Consider the following 21,287-nt stretch of genomic DNA (forward strand, 5'->3'; position numbering starts at 1 on the left):
GCTTAGGGGTCAGCACTGTGGCCTTACAGCAGGAAGGTCGCTGGTTCGAGTTCCGGCTGGGTCAGTTGGCATTTCTGTGTGGAAATTGCATGTTCTCCCCATGTTGGCGTGGGTTTCTGGGTGCTCTGGTTTCCCCCAAAGTCCAAAGACATGCGCTATATAATAAACTAAAATTAGTCGTAGTGTATGAGTGTGAATGTGAGTGCATATGGGTGTTTCCCAGTACCGGGTTGCAGCTGGAAGGGCATCCGCTGCGTAAAACATAGGTTGGAATAGTTGGTGGTTCATTTCGCTGTGGTGATCCCTGATAAATAAGAGACTAAGCTGAAGTAAAATTAATTCATTAATTAATTGTATACCTACTTTAGATTACCACAAAAGGTGTTTCAAGTTTATTTTAAAAAGAATTAAGGAGTTAACAACATCAACCTGATTGCTTTGTCCTGTTTCCCAGGCCATTTTCCCAATAAGGCTATGCCCTCTGCAGGGACTTTACCGTGGGTTCAGGGCATCATCTGCAATGCCAACAACCCCTGCTTTCGCTACCCGACTCCAGGAGAGACGCCCGGGGTTGTGGGCAACTTCAATGACTCCATGTAAGTATATCAGTCTTAGGATTAAAACATACTAAGTTGAAGTCAGAAGTATTAGCCCCCCATATATATTTATTCCCTAATTTTTGTTTAACATATAGAAAAAATTTTTTCAACACATTTCTAAACATAATAGTTTTAATAACTCATCTCCAATTACTGATTTATTTTGTTTTTGCCTTGATGACAGTACTTAATATTTGACTAGATATTTTTAAGATGCTAGTATTCAGCTTAAAGTGACATTTAAAGGCTTAACTAGGTTCATTAGGTTAATTAGGCAAGTCATTGTATAACGATGGTTTGTTCTGTAGACTATCGAAAAATATATAGCTTAGGGGGCTAATAATATTGACCTTAAAATGGTTTTAAGAAATTAAAAACTGCTTTTATTTTAGCTGAAATAAAGCAAATAAGACTTTCTCCAGAAGAACTAATATTATAGGAAACACTGATAATTTCCATACTCTCTTAAACATCATTTGGGAAATAATTGAAAAAAGGGTGAATAATTTTGATTTCAACTGTATAATACACTGCTAGTGCTTACAAAAACAGTCCACAAGAAGCGTCCCTCATATATGTGTCACTGTGATTATTTACAGCATCTCCCGACTGTTCACCGATGCCAAGAAAATTCTCCTCTACAGCCAACAAGACAAGAGCTTCGAAGGTTTCAAAGGACTCGTTCGAGCCTTGAGAAAACTGCAGAGAAACACTGAAGGTATGTCACTTTCACACATTTAAAGATACACTTTCTTAACACTCAGTTTTTAATAAACTAGATGTTATTCTTGAATGCAGGTAAACTATTGTTCATAATGTTTGGGGTCTGTTAGATGTTTTAATGGTTGTTGGTTCAAATCCTGGCTGGGCCAGTTGGCCGTAGTGTGTGTGTGAATGAGTGTGTATGGATGTTTCCTTGTACTGGGTTGTTGCTGGAAGGGCATCAGCTGCGTAAAACATATGCTGGAATAGTTGGTGGTTCATTCTGCTGTGGCGACCTCTGATAAATAGGGGACTGAGTCGAAGGAAAATGAATTGAATGACTGTAATTTATTTTTGAGATGCAAAGTTGGATTTTAAACCTCGGCTCAGTTGGTGTTTCTGTGTGGAGTTTGCATGTTCTCCCTGCGTTCGCGTGGGTTTCATCCGGGTGCTCCGGCTTCCCCCACAGTACAGGTGAATTGGGTAGAATAAATTGTCCGCAGTGTGTACGAGTGTTTGAGTGAATGTTTGTGTGTGGATGTTTCCCAGAGATGGGTTGCGGCTGGAAGGGCATCCGCTGCGTAAAAACTTGCTGGATAAGTTGGCGGTGCATTCCGCTGTGGTGACCCTGGGTTAATAAAGGGACTAAGCCATCAAGAAAATGAATGAATGAATGAATGAAGTTGGATTTTTTTGCGTTATTACTAGTCCTCAGTGTTGTGTGATGCTTCATGATGATCAAGGTAATATGAATCATGCTTAAATGCTGATTTGATGCTTAAGAAATGTTGATGTTGTTATCCTTGTTGTTGTGTCAACCCTTTATTTTCTTATGGAAATTGAGCAATTAAAGGTACAGCATATATTTAAAATAGAAGTTATTTGAAACCATTTCTGTAATGTAACTTTCTAAAATGCAAATATGCCGGACAAAGGTATTGAAGTAATTTTTAAAGAAAAGTGCATTTCACTAAGTTTATAGTTAGGGTTATTATATTATAAGTAGAAAAAAGACTCCTTCGTGTAATCATTAAAGGATCAGAAGAATCAATACATTGAATCAGAATCATCAGTGTCCTGTAAATCAAGTGATGTGAAAGTACAAAACCTGCATCAGTTCCTGTTCTGTTATCATGCATCTCAGTCACTTATTTACTTTTACATATAATTATTTACTTTCATATATAATTATTTACTTTCATTTATAGTTATTAGCTTTCATATATAACTTTCATATATAATTATTTACTTTCATATATATAAATATTTACCTTCCTATTTATCTTGGTATTGGTTGATGACTGGCTGGGTCAGTGTGTGGTGAAATTTAACAAATCTCCAAGTTTTAATTCCAGACTCAGTAAACTCGACATAATAATGAAAACATCAGGGATTTGTGTGTGTCTGTTTCCTGTCTGAACATCCGGTTTAGGTGCGGTTCCTCGTTTGAGGTTCACCATTGAAGGTCAGATAGGAAACATCTCTTATATTAGTCATTTTCAAATGCTGAAGTGGAAAAAAGTGGACGGTTGTTGCATTATATGGTTAAAATGTGTTTTTAATGCAATGCTATGATGTTTCTGTGCAGTGTTTTAAGTGGTAACCAGTTAAAATCTGTATTATATTTTAGTTTATGCGAGGTTGTAGGATATTTACACTCCGTGATGATATTATATATGTTGTTTTAATGACGAGCAAGCTGACATTATTCCTCGCTTCGCCAAAACAAACAAAAACATGTGCTGAGAGTCCAAAAGTGTGTGTGTGTGTGGCGAATGTCACGATGCTGTAATTCAAGTTGAAAGCAAAAAACGGGTTGTTTTTTCATCTTTATAAGATGTGATATAATTAAATTATTTCACACAAGAGTGCAGTTTTCTCAAATATCAGCATGTGCTCAGAAATATGATGTTGATTTTATACAATAGATCAACAAACATGTTGCACATCTCTGCATCTCAGAGTAACATGTTTTGTTCCTGAATGAATCTGTTTTCTGAACTAATCATTTGAGTCAATGATTATTCATAAACAGTAACTTGCTTCATTATAAAGCTATTCTTAAACAATTTGACTTGGCTTTCTTTATTTTACATAAGTGGAAATTTATCTTAGGCTTCACCTCATCATTTCATCAGAAAGCAGAATCCTTTGTTCGCTGTTGCTTCAGCGTGACTGAGGACAGTTGAATGTGCTGGCCGGTTTGTGTTTGGCTAATAAATGACAATAGGCTAGTTTTTTATTTAAAACTTGACCAGCACCCTTTTTTCTTATGATTTATTACGTAATAAATTTGTATTTGAAAAAAAAAGTATTATTCTCAGTTTTTTTTTCTAAATCTTTAGGAATTGTTTTTGGTACATCAAAAAATGTGGTTGATGACCATCTGACAAGCTAATTCAGCAAGAAATGGTGCTTAAAAAGTATTTAAACCTCATAATTCAATAGAAAATGAGGCTAATAACTCCAAAAAGTTCTATATTTTTAGGAAAAAAGAACCACCCATTTCACCAGGCTGCTACGGGCTTGGATTGATTATCAAAACAAGCTAATTTTTTGTTTTTGTTTTCAATTCAGCTTTATTTGTATAGCGCTTTTACAATGTAGATTGTGTCAAAGCAGCTTCACATAAATGGTCATAGTAACTGGAACAGTGTAGTTCAGTTTTTAGTGTTTAAGTTCAGTTCAGTTCAGTTTAGCTCAGTTCAGTGTGATTTAATCATTACTGAGAGTTCAAACACTGAAGAGCAAATTCATCGATGCGTAGCTCTACCAATCCTGAACCATGCGAGGCAGTGGCGACAGCGGAGAGGGAAAAAAAACTTCACCTGATGGGAGTGAAGAAAAAAAACCTTGAGAGAACCAGACTCAGTTGGGCACGACCATTTTAATTTCTCCGCTGGCCAAAAGTCTTGTGCAGAGCTTTAGTCGCCGTGGTGGAGGCTGGAAGATGGCCTCAGCAAGACTCTGTCCCTGTGGATTAACTTGCAGAGATTATTTATTCACCTTAAGAATAACTATAACACATTAAGAACAACAATTATTCCCCTTAAGATTAACAATATTCACTTTAAGAATAATAATAAGAAAAAGCTAGCAAAATAAACACTGTAAATTTGGAATTCACGGGGACAAATGCAATCAAATCCTAACTGAAAAATTTACTTTTTTATGATTTCAGTACCAAAATTGGTTCTTTTAACAACCCTGGTGTAAACATATAGCTTTAGACTATGTCCTCAGGTTAGCCCGAGACTTGTGGGAGTTTTCGTCTCCTCTCAGTTGACAGCATTTAATTAATTTTCCCGGAGGAGCCGCTGTTTGCACCTGGGGCCTGAGGAATAGGATGGGTAATTTGCTCAGAGTGGATTAGAAAGCCTCAAGAGTCTCTGTGGTTAAACATGATCATTTCATGCCACAGAAACACTTGCGCTTCATATGTGTGGTCATTTTGAGCCCGGAGAATGTATCTGATATATACTAATGACAAGCTGCGATTTGCATATGCACAAAATCCTACACCCTGCAACCCCTGAAATCGTGTAAACCCATTTGCCCTAAACAAGCTGGATCAGAGAGTGGCCTGCAGTAACCCCCAGAGAGAGAAAAGCGACCGACTCAAACCAGTTCATTCCGATGGCTCTTCTGGAATGTTCTGACTCGCAGCACAATGAGCTCTGTGAGGAACAGGAGCCGCTTTCTGCCTTTTGTTTTGCCTCCTTTTACCGTCGACAAGTTTGCACGATGAAGTGAGAATCATGAGCTCGTGACTGTTGCGGAAAACCCGAACGCAACGCTTCATCTGCATTACATCACTCGCTTCATCATCGAGTTGGGAATTGCAGTGGAGTCATGCTTTTCACAATGTTCTGAACGACACCCTTTGTTGAAAACTAACATTATTCATGGTGCAGTCATGGATTTATGTAATTAATTTAATTATAAAATAGCATTTTGTGCTGTTAGTCCGCGGGATTCTGACATGACGTTATCAAACTCATGCGTGTAAATAATAGGAGAAATTCAAATAAACTTTAGCAATGTCTTCAAATGTTAATATTATTTTAGATTATACTCTGGGAGCATGGTGGCTCAGTGGTTAGCACTGTTGAATATCAGCAAAGAGGTTGCTGGTTTGAGTCCCAGCTGGGCCAGTTGGCATTTCTGTGTGGAGTTCTTGTTCTCTCTGTGTTGGCGTGGGTTTCCTCCGGGTGCTCTGGTTTCCCTCACAGTCCTAAGACATGCACTATAGGTGAATTGGTTGAACTACATTGGCCGTAGTGTATGAGTGTATGTGTGAATGCGAGTGTATGGGTGTTTCCTAATAATGGGTTGTGGCTGAAAGGGTATCCACTGCATAAAGCATATGCTGGAATAGTTGGTGGTTCATTCTGCTGTGGCGACCCCTGATAAATAAGGGACTAAGCTGAAGGAATGAATAAATTATACTCTCTCTTACTAACTCTGTCTTTATATATGTGCTATTTATATATTTATGTGTGTGGGGGTAGCAGTGTATGAAGTACCAACATAATTTTTATGGGTGGCCTGATATTAAATATTAAATTATATTGTATTATATATATATATATATATATATATATATATATATATATATATATATATATATATATATATATATATATATATATATATATATATATATATATAAAATATATATATATATATATATATATATATATATATATATATATATATATATATATATATATATATATATAAAGTTATATTATATTTAAAAAAGTAAAAATAACAATTAATATATTTAATATATAATAATATTAGATTTATAATATGTAATATAAATTATATTAAAATAATGCAATTATAAACTAATAAAAATTAATACTTTTATTCAGCTATGATGCATTAAATGGATCAAAAGTGAGCTCATATTTATATATATATATATAAATAATAAAACATATATTATATATATGTAGACTGTACATTTTATATATATATATATATATATATATATATATATATATATATATATATATATATATTTTTAATTTATATAATATATTTTATTATTTATATATATAATTATGAGCTTACTTTTGAGATATATATATATATATATATATATATATATATATATATATATATATATATATATATATATATATATATATGTACAGTCTATCAAAATAAGTACAGTAAGTAATACAGTAAGTAACTGTAAAGTTTACAGTAAATTGTAACTATTAATTTACAGTGTAGTGTATATATTAGGAAACATCATCATTTATATAATGAATATTTATATGTGGTAATGCACAACATCATTTTAAACTTCCTTAAAAAATATATTAAGGAATGCAATAATGAACTGTATAAGAATACATTTATTTAGTTATGATGCATTAAATAGATCAAAAGTGAGCTATTGTGTAATATAAATAGTTAAATATAAAATCTAAGTTTTATCATGTCAGTAAATTAATATATAATTTATTATAAATCATATAAATATATAAATAATAAATATATATATATGTTTCAAACTACTTTTGTTCAGTTCAATATTTGATTAAATTCACTGTATGTTGTGTTGGGTTCTCATTTTCTCATAGTCTGTTAAAGTCTTAAAGGCTTCTCTTTTCTCCTAGGTTTCAAACTGAAGGATTTCCTCCATGATAATGAAACGCTGTCTGCCTTTCTGGAGAAAAATGCCACCCTGCCCAAGCATGCAGTGAGACAGATAGTGGAGGCCAACGTCAACTTGGAGAAGGTACGTCAACCGGGCCTCATTTAAAAGTCCTTCAGCCATCAAATCACTAAAGAAAAATCGCTAAATATTTTTAATATTTCCAGCACTATATACAGTTGAAGTCAGAATTATTAGCCCCCTTTGAGTTTTTTTTCTTTTTTCAATATTTCCCAAATGATGTTTAACAGAGCAAGGGAATTTTCACAGTATGTCTGATACCATTTTTTCTTCTGGGGAAAGTCTTATTTGTTTTATTTTGGCTAGAATAAAAACAGTTTTTAATTTTTAAAACACCATTTTAAGGTCTAAATTTAATTACCCCTTTAAACTATATATTTTTTGATAGTCTACAGAACAAACCATCATTATACCTAACCTGCCTAGTTAACCTAATTAACCCAGTTAAGCCTTTAAATGTCACTTTAAGCTGTATAGAAGTGTCTTGAAAAATATCTAGTCAAATATTATTTACTGTCATCATGGCAAAGATAAAATAATTTAAAAACTATTATATTTAGAAATGTGCTGAAACAATCTTCTCTCCATAAAAATTAGGGGAAAAAAAAACAGAAATTGGGGGAAAAAATAAATGGGGGGCAAATAATTCTGACTTCAGCTATGTATTTCAAAGGGGTATCTACTCTCATGTATGCTGAACATGGTGTTGTTTGTGCTGCCGGTGTCTTTAATTACCTTCCCATACATAAACGCAGCATAATATACCTTACACCCCGTCTGGCGCAGTCATTACATGGCCGTCTGCAGTTTATCTTGGGTAATACACGGCTGTGCCTCGCACAGATATGAGGCGATCTGTTTTTCGAAGGCTCTCACTTGCAGATGACCTTGTTCAGAGGACACCATCAGATGCTGGATACGGTGGGTCTCGTGCACAGCTGTACTGAGAGAGCCATGCACGTGTGCCTCTAGAGGAGGAAGGAGGAGGGGCTTGAGAGTGGGGGGGGTCACATGACTGCATAGCCACGCCCACATGAGAGTTTCTGAAATACTGAGACAAATTCTCACACCTCAAGTGCTGGAGAATACAGGATTTAACTTGATGAAAATAGGGCACCATTTAATTCTACGCCTACAGTGTTCAGCATAAATGAGTACGCCCCTCACAGATCTCTCTTTTAAATTAATATAATATATAGGATGCTTTACAGTAATATATTTTTTCACATACATTAGATTAGTCAGTACCAAAGCCAAAACTGCAATTAATCTTAGAAAAAACAATTACGATCACAGTCCAAACATTAGCACATTTAAATTGATCTGATTGGGAAAAATGTGAAATAAAATTTTAATAAACAGGAAAAATCAAGATAAACATAAGTTGAGGAGCATAGATTGTTTTAATTAAAAAATATACACATACATCACAGTATAACTGTTTTAATTGGAGTTTGGATCAAATAAAATGTGCTTTGTTGATTTCTGAAAGAGAGTGTGCTTGTATATAAGCCAGTATGTACATATAGGAAACTGAAGCAGTTGTGTGAAGTCATATCTTAAGAGTTTCCCAGATTAGCCTTTAGTCATCGTCTGAGCACATCCTGTTCTTAATGACTGACTGTTTAAAGTGCTTCTGAAAGTGCGAGAGAGAGCTGATTACTATCACCATACCTCCAAAAAAGGCTTCTGTCTGCTGGACAGCCCCTGTCTTTTGTCTGTCTGTTGGGTAGAGTTTCTCCATCGCCTCTTTCACTAAAGAAAGAGTGTGTAATTACGTGTTCACTCTGTATGGGCGAAAAGTATCATTTAAATCTCTCAACCAAACAGGGGAATTTAAAATAAAAAATAAAATAAAATAAAATAAAATAAAATAGAAATGAAATTAAATTAAATGTAATAAAATAAAAATAATCTGGTTTGTTCTGCTATTACTAACATAGTTCAACGGTGTTTGCAAAATCCATAATTCCAACAAACATTTACAAACAGCACTGCAAAAAAGAAGACAAAGAGAAGTTTGTGATGATGAAGGACTGCATGAAAATGATAGACACATTTAAAAATATTATGGGTTGTTTTAACCCAACGTTGGGTCAGTATTTAGTAAATTTTATATATTTATTTGTTTGTTATTAAAATGAAACTGATATTTTGGCTTGGGAGTGTCTAAGGTCCCCCCCACAATGCCACCTTCTCGTCATTTTTCCTTCTGAACATTGCTTGCTTCATTAAGGAGCTGTTATGTGTACAACTTTTACTAGATGGCGGTCACAAAAGCGAAGGCGCCAAAATGGAAAGATGCACACCCATCATGGTCGTTCTGCTTATTTATTTTTTGGTATGATTGCATTCATATCAGAAGTGAACGATACCAGAGTTCATGTGAACCGTACCCCAGCCCACCTCTTTCTGGTGGACTTGGGTACAGAGTTCAGAAGACAGCGTTTACACTAACTAAACAGACCAAACTCAAACAAACCCGGGTGCGGACCAACAGTGCTAGTGTAAAACACCCTCAGACACAGGCTGCAAAGTCTCCACCTTCTTCTGGAAGTATCTATATTTATAGGATCTCTAGTAATCTTGGCTTTAAATGCAAAGACATGTTCTGTGTGAATGGCAACTATGATGATCCAATTACAAAGAGTTTGATTATCGATTTTCCACTGCTCTTCTGTGATCCGCAGGTGCTTATTAAAGGATTCGGCGTTCATCTTACAGACCTGTGCAATTCCACGTCTCTGGAAGAGTTTGTGACTATAGCCGATAAAGACGTGTCTCAACTGACGCAAAACATCATCTGCCAGTCGCCCGCTGATTGGCTGAACAACGCAGAGCAACACTTCCTGTCCAACCTGGACTTCCTGAAGCCCATTCGGGTGAGTAGAGACAGACGTTTATCTAACCATGTTCCTGGAAAACCTGGAAAAGTCATGGAATATTGACAAGGCATTTTCCAGGCCTGGAAGAGCTTTGGAAGTATAAATAAACCCAAATTGTTTTGGAAATGACATGGAAATATCCATGTATTTGAATATATTTTAGATGATAATATTGGGTACAATTTAAATACAATTGGTGGGTTCGTCTCTTCACCTGATGTACTCTGTATGTATGGAGTAAAAATAGGAACTCTAAGTTTCAGCTTCGCCTCTCTTTCATCACTTTCACCGTAATTTATAAAACATTTTGCATGTCATGTCCAGGAACAATCTCTAAATTACAGAGGTAAGATACTGTGGGTGCTAAAGGCTCATTTGTACTATTATACAAACACAAGCCAGAATTTCTAAATTGTTCACACAGACAGCAAGATACTTACTAAAAAACTATTTTACAGATAAATACATAGACTTTCCCATATTTTTTGATATGTTGTGATAAATTTGAACCTGCATTTTGTCTTATTTACCACGTGCATGTGTAACGGATGCTCTAGCAACAGACACTAGAGGCCATGGTCTTTAGCCTCCTTGTTAGAGCAACCGACTCCCATGCTGCAGGTCGCCGGTTCGATCCCAGCTCGGAGCGGGTTGGGTGGTGTAGGACCGGCAGGGTTATACACTGTTAGACATTTCAAAGGGTTTTTACAGTAACTTACTGGCAACACTGTTGCCAGTAAGTTACTGTATTTTAGATTTACAGTATACAACTGTAAATCCGTTTACAGCATGTTACCGTAGTGTCTGAAAATGGTTAACTACTGTAAAAACCTAAGTTAACAGTTAGCTACTGTAAACCTTTTAATTTTGTCCTAAATATTTTATAATATAATTTTATTAATATTATTTTAATACTATAGACCTAAAAAAGACACAATTACAAAATATTAACAAAATAAACACTCTTTATTTAAAACATTGGAGATGCTTAAAACAAGCTTAAAAATGTGTAAAAACATTACATTTCAATCATTCAAAATATTTTATTTTAAGAAAAAAAAAACATTGAAAATGACAAAGCACATTAACATACATGTACAAAACTAATTTAAGTGTCTGACCTGCATATTGTTGAGAAAAAAACCCAATTGTACTATGTACTACTGACATTAAACCAGACACAATTACAAAATATTCCATTCTTTAAAACATTAATAATGCTTAAAGCATTTAAGGAAAATGTGTTAAAATTACATTAAGCAATAAAATCAACACATTAAAAATAAATAAATCACACAAAGCACTAGAACATACATGTACAATAAAAATTTAAACTTCTGAATTGCATATTGTTGGAAAAATAAATATTTGTAACTATTAGCCGACTCAGAAACAACCCAACTTTAAAATATTACTAATTCTGGTGTCAAATGCTCAACAAGGTCTGAATTCACATGTTCAAATGCAATTCATCTTTATTTCTATTGCACTTTTACAATGTAGATCAATGATGTCAAAGCAGCTTAACATAGAAGTTCTTGTAAATTGAAGCTGCTTCAGTCCAGTTTTCAGAATTGAAGCAGTAAATGTCACTGCTGAAAGTCCAAACACTGAAGAGCAAATCCACCGATCCACCAATCGTAGCCAAGTGATCCAGTGGCGACAGTGGCATGGAACAAACTTCACCAACTGACGAAAGTGTAGAATAAAATCCCTTGAGAGATACCAGGCTCAGTTGGGCACGACCAGTTCTCCTCTAGCCAAACTTGTGCAAGGCCGCAGTCTAGGCACCAGAGGCTTGAAAGTTCACCAGCGGGTGGTCAGGCTGGCCCATTGGATCAATGCGGAAACTCATTGATCACGTGTGTCTTTTAGGATTCACTCCTCCATGACCACCACAGCATCTGGTCAGGATTTGGCCCAGTCCAGGATTATGAAGAACTCTGGATAAGGACAAACAGACTAACATAAGCATAGAAGAAGCTTGTTTAAAAAAAATAAATCATATACTGGTTAATTATTTTGAAGCATGGCAGCTAGGTTGGGGTAGTTTTCAGCTGGTACTGAGCAACTGGCTCCTGCTCATAACCTGCTCACTACCATGTTTAAAAGATAACTAACCAGAATGTCCTGTTTATTTTTTTCCCTAACAAGGTTTTACAAAAACATTGTAGCATTTGTGATGGGTTGATTCACTGCAGGACAGATTAGACTATTTGTTTTATGTATTCCTAATAAACTAAAACTGACTGAATACTGATAAAACTATTGAGAGTGTCTCACCTAATCCAAGTTCTCAGTTAGCTGGTGAAAGAATGATAACACACTGTTGTTCATGGTTGTTATTCTCTTCAGTACTTCTCCTGCTATCTTCTGGCTCACTCTGGTTGTTGCTGTGCATTTTGTTTCATCTTCTGGAATTATTTATACAAAAAATTGTATTATTTTATTTATTACAAAATATTTAGGCAACATGAAATGGGGAAAAAGACATTTAATACATAGACAAATGCATGTATCCCAATACTAATTATTGTATTTTGAAATGTCTGACCCATGACAGACCTCAATCTGCTCAAAAATATTATAAACAAAGATGAAAAAAAAAACTACTAAATGGTTTAATAAAAAAGGGAAAACGATTTTTTTATTTAGATAGCAACTAAACATGTGACACATTTTGTATTAAAAGTAACGTTAATATATTGAGAAACAAATAGATGTACAGTACTTACTGTTGTATGAGGTCCAGTTTGCACAGGCAGGCTCCCAGTATTCTATATTGAGACCATAAAAAAGCCAAAAATACAGATAAGAATACCATGCTACAATCCACAACCTCCACACAACTTTTTTTATTGTTTACCTTGGTTGCTTACTGGTCTTGCTTATTTTTTAAGCATAAGGCTGTGCTGATCAAGATGTTCCTCTGAAATGCTGTTTGTTTCTTCAGACAAAACCTGCTGCTGTGCCAGTGCCATATCTAAACAGAAAAAAATATAATGGTAACAATTATGTTAAACCAAATGTCAAGAGTTGTGATAAAAAAATAATTAGCAAACAATAAATAGCAAAAAGGTGGTTATTAGCATAATGCATAGAGGTAAAATTGGTTTTATATTAGCAGATTCAGACTTCCCCCTTAATAATTTAATTTCATAAAAGTATTATTTGCAAACTCTAAATAGCGAAATCATTTTAACAGCTAATGACTATCAAAGTACAACATGCTCACGGTCAAATAAACAGTGTTAATGTTGATTTCAAGTCATACTGGCATGCTAATTCTGATCGAATATTCAAAGTAACATGGTAAACAGTATAGAGTCTTCTAAATGAACGAATGTGCGAATATAAAACCAACTTTACCTCTATGCATATTGTAACGTTAGATAGATTTACGTTAACGTTCTTATAGGTTAACTTACGTCGCGATGTTATTTTCTCAAGCTAACGTTATAAGTTACTCTAAACCAGAGAAAAATAAGTTCACAACATCTAATATATATAATATAAATCAATATAAGTTAAACGTTGCACGTTAAAATGAGTTTGAGTCCAATTCAGTCTAACTTAGCTCAGTTTAGCTAACAGTTAACATTACCATTTTAAGATCGCTTCAGCCAATGTTGCCGAGCAAACAAATGCTAATAGAGGTGCTCAAATCAATGTCGAGTGTTGTCAGCACAGACAGACGCGCTTTTACCTGGATTATTTGTTGGTCTTTCATTCATATTCTTCTGGGGGAAAACACTCTCTGCCGGACCGTTGTCTCGTGCTAAGTGTCCTCCAAAACTGTCTGCATATCTCTGGTTCCCTCCTAAACCAAAACCCGCTGCAACACCGGTTCCTATGTAAATAAATAAAAAGATATGACGAGAACAATGGCTAATAGTCATAAACAGTCTTATTTAAAGTAATAGTAGTGTTAATGTAATAAATTAAATAAAGGTAATATCTTAATAGATGATATATTTCTCAAATGGGCGAAATAACGCCAAGCCAGAGAAAATAATAATAGCCAACTTTATACTTTACTTTGTTCTATTCTCGTCCACAAAACATTCTGTAAAATGAAACACTGCCTCAGCTTACCAGAGTAAAGTTTGTTAAATCCAGTATGTTCTTCATAATAAATTGTACTAATAAATTGTCCTCCAGAATTGCTCCAGGGTCCTCAGGCAAAATGTGGTGCAGAGTAGTCGAATCGCCGCAAGGTGGCGTTGAAGCAGTTGTGGAAAATACAGTATAATACACGAATTTTTACAAATACAGTACATCGCTGTATATGTTGTTCAACGTCACACTAAATTCCCATAATGCAACGGTAAATACAGTTATTTACCGTAAAAGGAATTTGCAGTATTACACTGGGTGAAATACAGTAAATAACTGTGTAATTTACAGAAATGTCTAACAGTGTACACATAGACATGAAAAATGAATACAGTGTGGAAAATAAGTATTGAAAATGCTGTCATTTTTCTCAGAAAACATATTTTCTAAAGGTGTCGTTTATAAAGGTGTCGTTGTTGTTTTTCACGGAAACAACCAAACAAATCCATATATGCAAAGAAAACAGTCGAATTAGTTTACAAATGAAGTCATGCAATATAAAATGGAATGACACAAAGAAAATGGTATAGAACACACGAAGAAAGGGAGGTGTAGAAAGGCAGTGAAAGTCAGGACAGCAGCTGAAATTTCTCAGTAGTTCTTCAGCAACGCTCTGCCCATCCTCATTGTAAATGTATATCAGCTGCTTCAGTCCAACATCTAAATTAGCAAGAGGATACAGATGAAACCAGGGTAGACATTTCAGCAAGACAGTGAACTAAAACACAGCCAAGGAAACTCTTAGATGCTTTCAGAGGAAGAAAATAAAGCTGTGGAATGGCCCAGCCAATCACCTGACACCAATCCAATAGAGATTACTAAATAAAGCTCAGATTTGATATACAACAGAACCATCAAGATGGTGACACTTTGTTCAAGTCTGTGAAACAATGTTTGGGTTTTTACCAAAATCTGGTTCAATCCTACGTCAACCGCTCCTTCAGAAATATTATTCCCAGGAAAAAACTTGACGTATTCAATACTTATTGGAAGTCCTGAAAGTTTAGAAGTAAAAACGTGTATGAACCCTGATGTAACAAATCCCTTTCATAAGCCTCGTTTTAGTTGCTTAATTTGAATTCGAAAGTTTTCAAAAGTTAATGACTGCTTAAATTAAAGTGTTTTATGTCTCATATATTCCACATAAAAACTCGCTCGCTGGACGACAGTAAACGCAAGAACTCACTTGTTCAATAAACCAATTACACACAAACTAGGACAAGTGTATGTTTTCGATGTAATGGACCCAGTGAACTTTGTCCAATCTGTCCAAGCTTAACAGCATTACATTGTGGTCACATAATGGTCACTTTTACATAATCTGTTTGTGTAAATCAGAACAATTATTGCAGCATATTTGTGCATGAAAAGCAAGCGTTCGGCCAAAAGAGTCGCATATTGATGTCTTTGTATATGTTCGCTTTTGACTCAATGTTTTCTTTGTTTTTGAGTAATGGGATTTCAAGATGCCAGGTCGCTGCTATCTTTGCACAGCAATTCAGTTACGCAAGCACGAGGACAATGAACTCTTTGACATATTTTTCTTCTAAATCACAACGGTATATGCCAGGGTTGCAATATGCGGCTCGCACACTAATTTACATTGACCTACATTACTAAAAACTCCAGACCTGAGACATGCTTTATGCATCTTAATATTAGTGACTTCTATTTTGAAGTGATTTTTACTCTAATCATTTTGTTATTTCCTTAGTTTTGATATTAGAAATAGATATTGGGGTATTTTTGGGTTACATTTTATTTCATTTTAAATTGTTGTCTTTATGTGTAAGACCCTATATCCATTCATTTATTTATTAATTTTCCCTCAGCTTAGTCCCTTTATTCATCAGGGGTCTCCACAGCGCAATGAACCGCCAACTATTCTAGCATATGTTTTACACAACGGATGCCCTTTCAGCTGCAACCCAGTGCTGGGAAACACCCATACACACTCATTCAAACACACACTCATACATTACAGCCAATTTAGTTTATTCAGTTCACCTATAGCGCATGTGTTTGGACTGTAGGGGTAACCGGAGCACCCGGAGGAAACCAACACATGCCCTATAGCCATATTTTCTGTTATACCTGTAAAATATATACCTGTAAATCTGTAAAAAGCATATTTTTATGTTATTTAGATGGTTATTTAATGACAAATATGGCTATTATAAGTATGTTTAGCTACATCTGAAGATAAATATGTTACACTGAATGATAATGAAATATTAGTTCATCCATATTTTGGTGTCAACAAAGTATATTAAACACTTTACTTGCATTAATATGATTTCTGTGTATGTAAAATATCACTTTTATAAACTTGATTTGATGCAGACACTAAAATTGGATGTCATTAATGCTTATTGCATTATTTTATGATTGGTTTATTTTAATGCATTTGTTTTTTCTTTATGTCAGTATTTTCTTTAGCATGAGAAAAAGCAACTTGTAATGAACGTTGCTTCATCATGTCTTAAAACTGAATGTGTTTTCACATTGGCTGTCAAAATAATATACTTTTGATATTATATTATATTATAATTTTAACATCTAACAGTTAATTTTATATTTTAACTTCAACCTGTGTAACTAAAAACGTTTCTGCACTCTTAGAAATAAAGTTGCAAAAGCTGCCACAGGGGTGACACCTTTTCAAAAGCTACACTTTTGTGCTTTATAGGTATTAATATAGGTCAAGTCAATGTCTATTTATAAAGTGCTTTTTAAAAACAACAAGTGCCTACCAAAGTGCTGTACACACATGCACCATATAAAACAAAGGACAAATACAACAGACACAAGACTCTCATATAGTATTAAAAACCAAAGAGTAAAAAGGATTGTGACCTGTCTAACATGGAGAGACAAATTATTACAAAATTTAAAGGCAATCACTGCAAAGGCACGGCCCCACTTTGTGCATGGAACAGCCAAAAACAACTCATCAGCACATTTAAGTGCCCTTGATAGAGTGTACAATTGAATTAACACAGAAAGGTATCTTATTTTAGGGATTTAACCAGTACAAATAGAGTACAATATGGGCTCTTTGGGTACTATCATGTACCTCTGTTACACTTTAGTATAATCGTCCATTAGTTAATGTTAGTTATAATCTTATAAAGCATTTATTATTATTATTATTATTATTATTATTATTATTATTATTATTATTATAGTTCAATGCATTATTAAAATCTAAAGTTGTGCATGTTAACCTTAGTTAATGCACTGTGAGTTCATTTAAACTAATATTATTGAACTTTATTAGCAATAACTAACATGAATAAATGCTATAATAAATGTATTACTAATCGTTTGTTCATATTAGTAAACACATTACCTAATGAACCAATATTTTAAAGTGTTTCCTAACTCTAAGTTACCAATACGGACAATTAAAGTACGAACGTGGACACAGCTTTTATACCTTTATTTCTAGTGTACCATATTTTTTTTTACATTGAAGCTCTAGCAACCACTAATGTAGGTTGATTGATTTATTTTTGTGCAGTTTTTACTCTAAAATCTGTACAATTTGTTTGGCTAATATTGTGTTGTTTTTTTGCATATGTTTTGGCCGTGCAGAAAGATGTCAAGTCAGACCCAAAGATCATCAAAGATGTGTCCATTGCTACAGACAGTCTGCTGGAGAGTCTGGGGGCTTTGGCAGTGGAGGTGAGTACACCGAAAATATCTCAAAGCAGACACCAGAGCGGATGGTTTATCTCACACCCCCAGCTTCATAAAGACTCTTATCCCGTATTAGACCGGTGGGCCTGGATTAGTCCCAAAAACAGATTAAAAATAACTAAAAACCCTGATAAATGGCTAGCAACACAGAGTAGAGCAAGAGATTGTGAAATATAAAATGTACACTTTATATTTTAATGGACGTACTGTAGAAATTGGGCATAGTTACATGTCAGAACCTAAATATTCCTAATCAGTTTTTTTTTGTATTAAAATTTGCTTGGTATTTTGTTCAACTACTTCTAAAGAATGCACTTATCGTTGTTTCTGTTGATTTTAACACAATATCAGTAAATATTATTTATTAAAACTGACCAAATAAACACTGTAACAGACACATTACCCAGCATTTATTAATTTGGTTTTTGATGCACGTCAGTTAATGACTACTTAAAGGAATAGTTCTCCCAAAATTAAAATTCTGTCGTTATTTACTAATCCTTCACTTGTTCAAAACCTGTTTAAACAAGTTGAAATGTTTTTCTATTAAATTTGAATGACACTTTTTATCCCAACAGTTGGGTTTGTACAATTTGAGCCAACATTAGGTTACAATAACCCTCCTTTTATTTAGAGTGTATCTTCTTTTGTGTTCAACAGATAAAAGAAAGTGTCTTCTGAAGAATGCTGGAAACCTGCAACCATTTACTTCCATATTAGGAAAAAACAAATATAATGGATGTCAATGGTTAAAGGCTTCTAACATTATTCAAAACATCTTCTTTTGTGTTCAACAGTAGAAAGAAAGTGTAGGGTGAGTAAATTAGTAAATTTTGGTTGAACTATCCCTTTAAATGTAAAGTAACACCAATAGAACTGATAATACACAATGTAATATTTCACGATTTGCATTGAAACAAATGATTCTGGCTAATCTTTCAGAGCCAAACCAGCATTCTAAACCACGTATCTGGTACTTGACATTTTAGCTGCCCAGCTCTCAAGCACATGGTGTCTGGCGTCCAGAAACTAAACCTGCGTGTTAATGGAGTTTGTCCCATCACAAGACTGACACATCCAAAAAAAAGTGCTCTGCAAATGTGACCTAACTTGCCTTCAGAAGTGCAGCAAAAAAACTATTTTTTCTCTTTTATTTTGTCTTCATTCACACTGGCCGTTTGTTCATTATTTGCGAGTCTTTTTTCAGACAGGCAAACACTGTAAAAAAAATATCTGTAAAATTTACAGTAAAAAAAACAGCAGCTGTAGTTTCCAGAATGTTACAGTAAAAATATCTGTAAGAAAATTTACCATTAAAATTGTGATAGAAACTGTAAAAGTTAACTACCATATTTCATTTATTTATAATATTATACACTGTAAAAAAAAAAAAAGAAAAGTAAAATTAACAGTAAAAACAGTATCTCTGGTTGCCGGAACTTTACTGTTAAAATGCGGTAGAAACTGTAAAAGAATATTCTACATTTTACAGTAAACTACCATATTTCATTAAATTATTGTAAAAAAAAACCATATAAATTCACAGTAAATATTAAAATATGGTAAAAAACATAAAATAATTTTCAAAATTGTAAAGTAAACTACCGTATTTCTTTCATTTATAGATTTTTTTAAAAATTGACAGTAAAAAAAAACAGCAGCTCTGGTTGCCAAAACTTTGCTGGTAAAATATGGTAAAGTTCAATTAACAGTAAAAACAGCATCTGTGGTTACCAAAACTTTATTTTTAAAATGTGGTAGAAACCATAAAAGAATATTCTACATTTTACGGTAAACTACTGTATTTCATTTATTTATAGTAAAAAAACAGTCCATAAAAATTTACAATGAAAAACAGCAGCTATGGGGTTGTTGTATGTAATAAATATATGTAATAAAACCATAAAATAACTTTCAAAATTTTACAGTAAACTATCGTATTTTATTTATTCATAGTATTATTCACTGTAAAAGATGATCCATAAAAATATACAGTACAAAACAGCAGCTATGAGGTTGTCGCAACTTTACCGTTAAAAATATGGTAAAAGCTTTAAAGAATAGCTTTTAAGATTTTACAATAAACTACTGTAATTTAATAATTTATAGTGAATCAAAACAGCAACTGTGTTTACCACAACTTTATCATTAAAAATATGATAAAAAATAAATAAATTTACTATATTTTAAAGTAAATGACCATTTTCATTAATTTATAGCATTAATTCACTGTAAAAGACAATCCGTAAAATTGACAGTAATAAATGGCAGCTGAACTTACTTGAAGTTACCAGAACTTTACCATTAAAATATGGTAAAAAACGTAAAAAAAATGTTCTAAATGTAACTGTAAACTACCGTATTTCATTAATTTATAGTATTATACACCAGTATAATTCACACAACTACTAAACACCATCACGGTAGCACGCAAACAATTAAAATAATGCAATAAACATTATTTATCAACATTAAATGTAACAAACCTCATAAAAGAAAAATACTTAAAACAACCACAAAAAGTGCCTCACAGTCAATTATTACAGTTGATAACCGTATATAATAAGGACAGGTCATTCACGGTCATATTTTACAGTGGAGTTTTATCTCACAAAACTGAAAGAGAAATGCCGTATACGCCGACGCTGGTGTCTGAGCGGCTTCAGTTCCTCTTTGTTCTACTGTTAGACATGCGGCTGAACTCCAGTAACCCAGCGGCGCAGAGGTTACTGCAGGTTGAATGGTGTTTGCATGTCTGTAGGGCTTCATTATACGCCTCACGATGGAGACTAATATAACAGAGCTGTCTGTGCTTAATGAATTCTCCTCTGCACTGGAAAAAACATCCACAAATAAGCAGTTTTCTGTAATTTGTGATGCTTGTTTTTATTTTATTGATGCTTTTAAGTGACATTATTGGAGCTTGATCTTTCCTCCAACAACTTTTAGCATAGAAAAGTTTGAAAAAGTGACTTTTATGAACATTTTGAATAGTTTAAAGGCATGTATTGCCTGGGCTGGGGTTGTGTGATGTGCTACAAAATCCTTGTAATAAACACCCTGCACATTTTCTTTTATTTTACCGACTTATTTCTCTATTTATTATTTATTTTTTATTATATTATTATAATACATACTACTGATATGTCAATAAAAGCCACTTTGTTAAACTGTAAAGGTGAATTTTCCACATCAAAAGTTGACAGAGCAGATATCAACATCCCATAATGCAATTCACCACCGTAAATAAACACTTGTGAAACACAAAACACAGAAACTGTTCATTGACAGACATTATTTACAGTGTGATCAGACTTTCGGAGGATGTGTGCGAAGGTTCGAACTGTTTTGCATTTTTTTAATTATTTTTTTTCATTACTGTTTTTAAATATGCTGTAAATTTCAGATTTATTTTTATTAATTTCGTTAGGGGCAGATCACACTGAACTGGCTTTTTGCGTAGAGATGCACATCTTTTAAATGGTTTACTAATGGCCACAAGCGTTAGCTCGCAGCTTATATGCCCTACACGCCTCGTGTTTTAACCACCTGAAAAAAGTCAACTCTGTACGACCACATTACATCAGT

At 33.9% G+C, this 21,287-nt stretch overlaps 1 protein-coding gene and 2 long non-coding RNA genes across 5 annotated transcripts in view; 1 reads left to right on the forward strand and 2 right to left on the reverse strand.

The window, feature by feature from the left end:
* Nucleotides 1-21,287, forward strand: part of abca1a (ATP binding cassette subfamily A member 1a) — a 68,085-nt gene that overhangs the window by 7,463 nt on the left and 39,335 nt on the right. For both annotated transcript variants that reach the window (XR_015475777.1, NM_001309465.1), the window contains exons 4-8: nt 455-596; nt 1,199-1,317; nt 6,938-7,059; nt 9,687-9,878; nt 17,595-17,684. Coding sequence is in view for 1 of the 2 variants with exons in the window: in NM_001309465.1 (NP_001296394.1) it covers nt 455-596; nt 1,199-1,317; nt 6,938-7,059; nt 9,687-9,878; nt 17,595-17,684 (665 nt within the window). In the remaining variant the exon portion in view is untranslated. The remainder of the gene's footprint in view (nt 1-454; nt 597-1,198; nt 1,318-6,937; nt 7,060-9,686; nt 9,879-17,594; nt 17,685-21,287) is intronic.
* Nucleotides 9,027-21,287, reverse strand: part of LOC147837534 (uncharacterized) — a 13,886-nt gene continuing 1,625 nt past the window's right edge. Inside the window, exons 2-4 of the long non-coding RNA XR_015477043.1 lie at nt 14,307-15,878; nt 9,991-10,563; nt 9,027-9,921 (exon numbers count right to left, since the gene is read on the reverse strand). This is a non-coding gene — a long non-coding RNA (uncharacterized LOC147837534). The remainder of the gene's footprint in view (nt 9,922-9,990; nt 10,564-14,306; nt 15,879-21,287) is intronic.
* LOC137495824 (uncharacterized) lies at nt 10,829-14,100 on the reverse strand. 2 transcript variants are annotated; one of them, XR_015477040.1, is made up of 6 exons: nt 13,977-14,100; nt 13,588-13,731; nt 12,748-12,864; nt 12,617-12,658; nt 12,209-12,295; nt 10,829-11,824 (listed from the first exon to the last, which is right to left on the reverse strand). It is a non-coding gene; the product is annotated as an uncharacterized LOC137495824 (long non-coding RNA). The 2 variants fall into 2 exon arrangements; XR_015477041.1 differs by having other exon boundaries at nt 12,165-12,295; nt 13,977-14,095.

The sequence above is a fragment of the Danio rerio genome, chromosome 1 (genome assembly GCF_052040795.2).
Source record: "Danio rerio strain M-AB ecotype USA chromosome 1, GRCz13ab, whole genome shotgun sequence".
Lineage (NCBI taxonomy): Eukaryota > Metazoa > Chordata > Actinopteri > Cypriniformes > Danionidae > Danio > Danio rerio.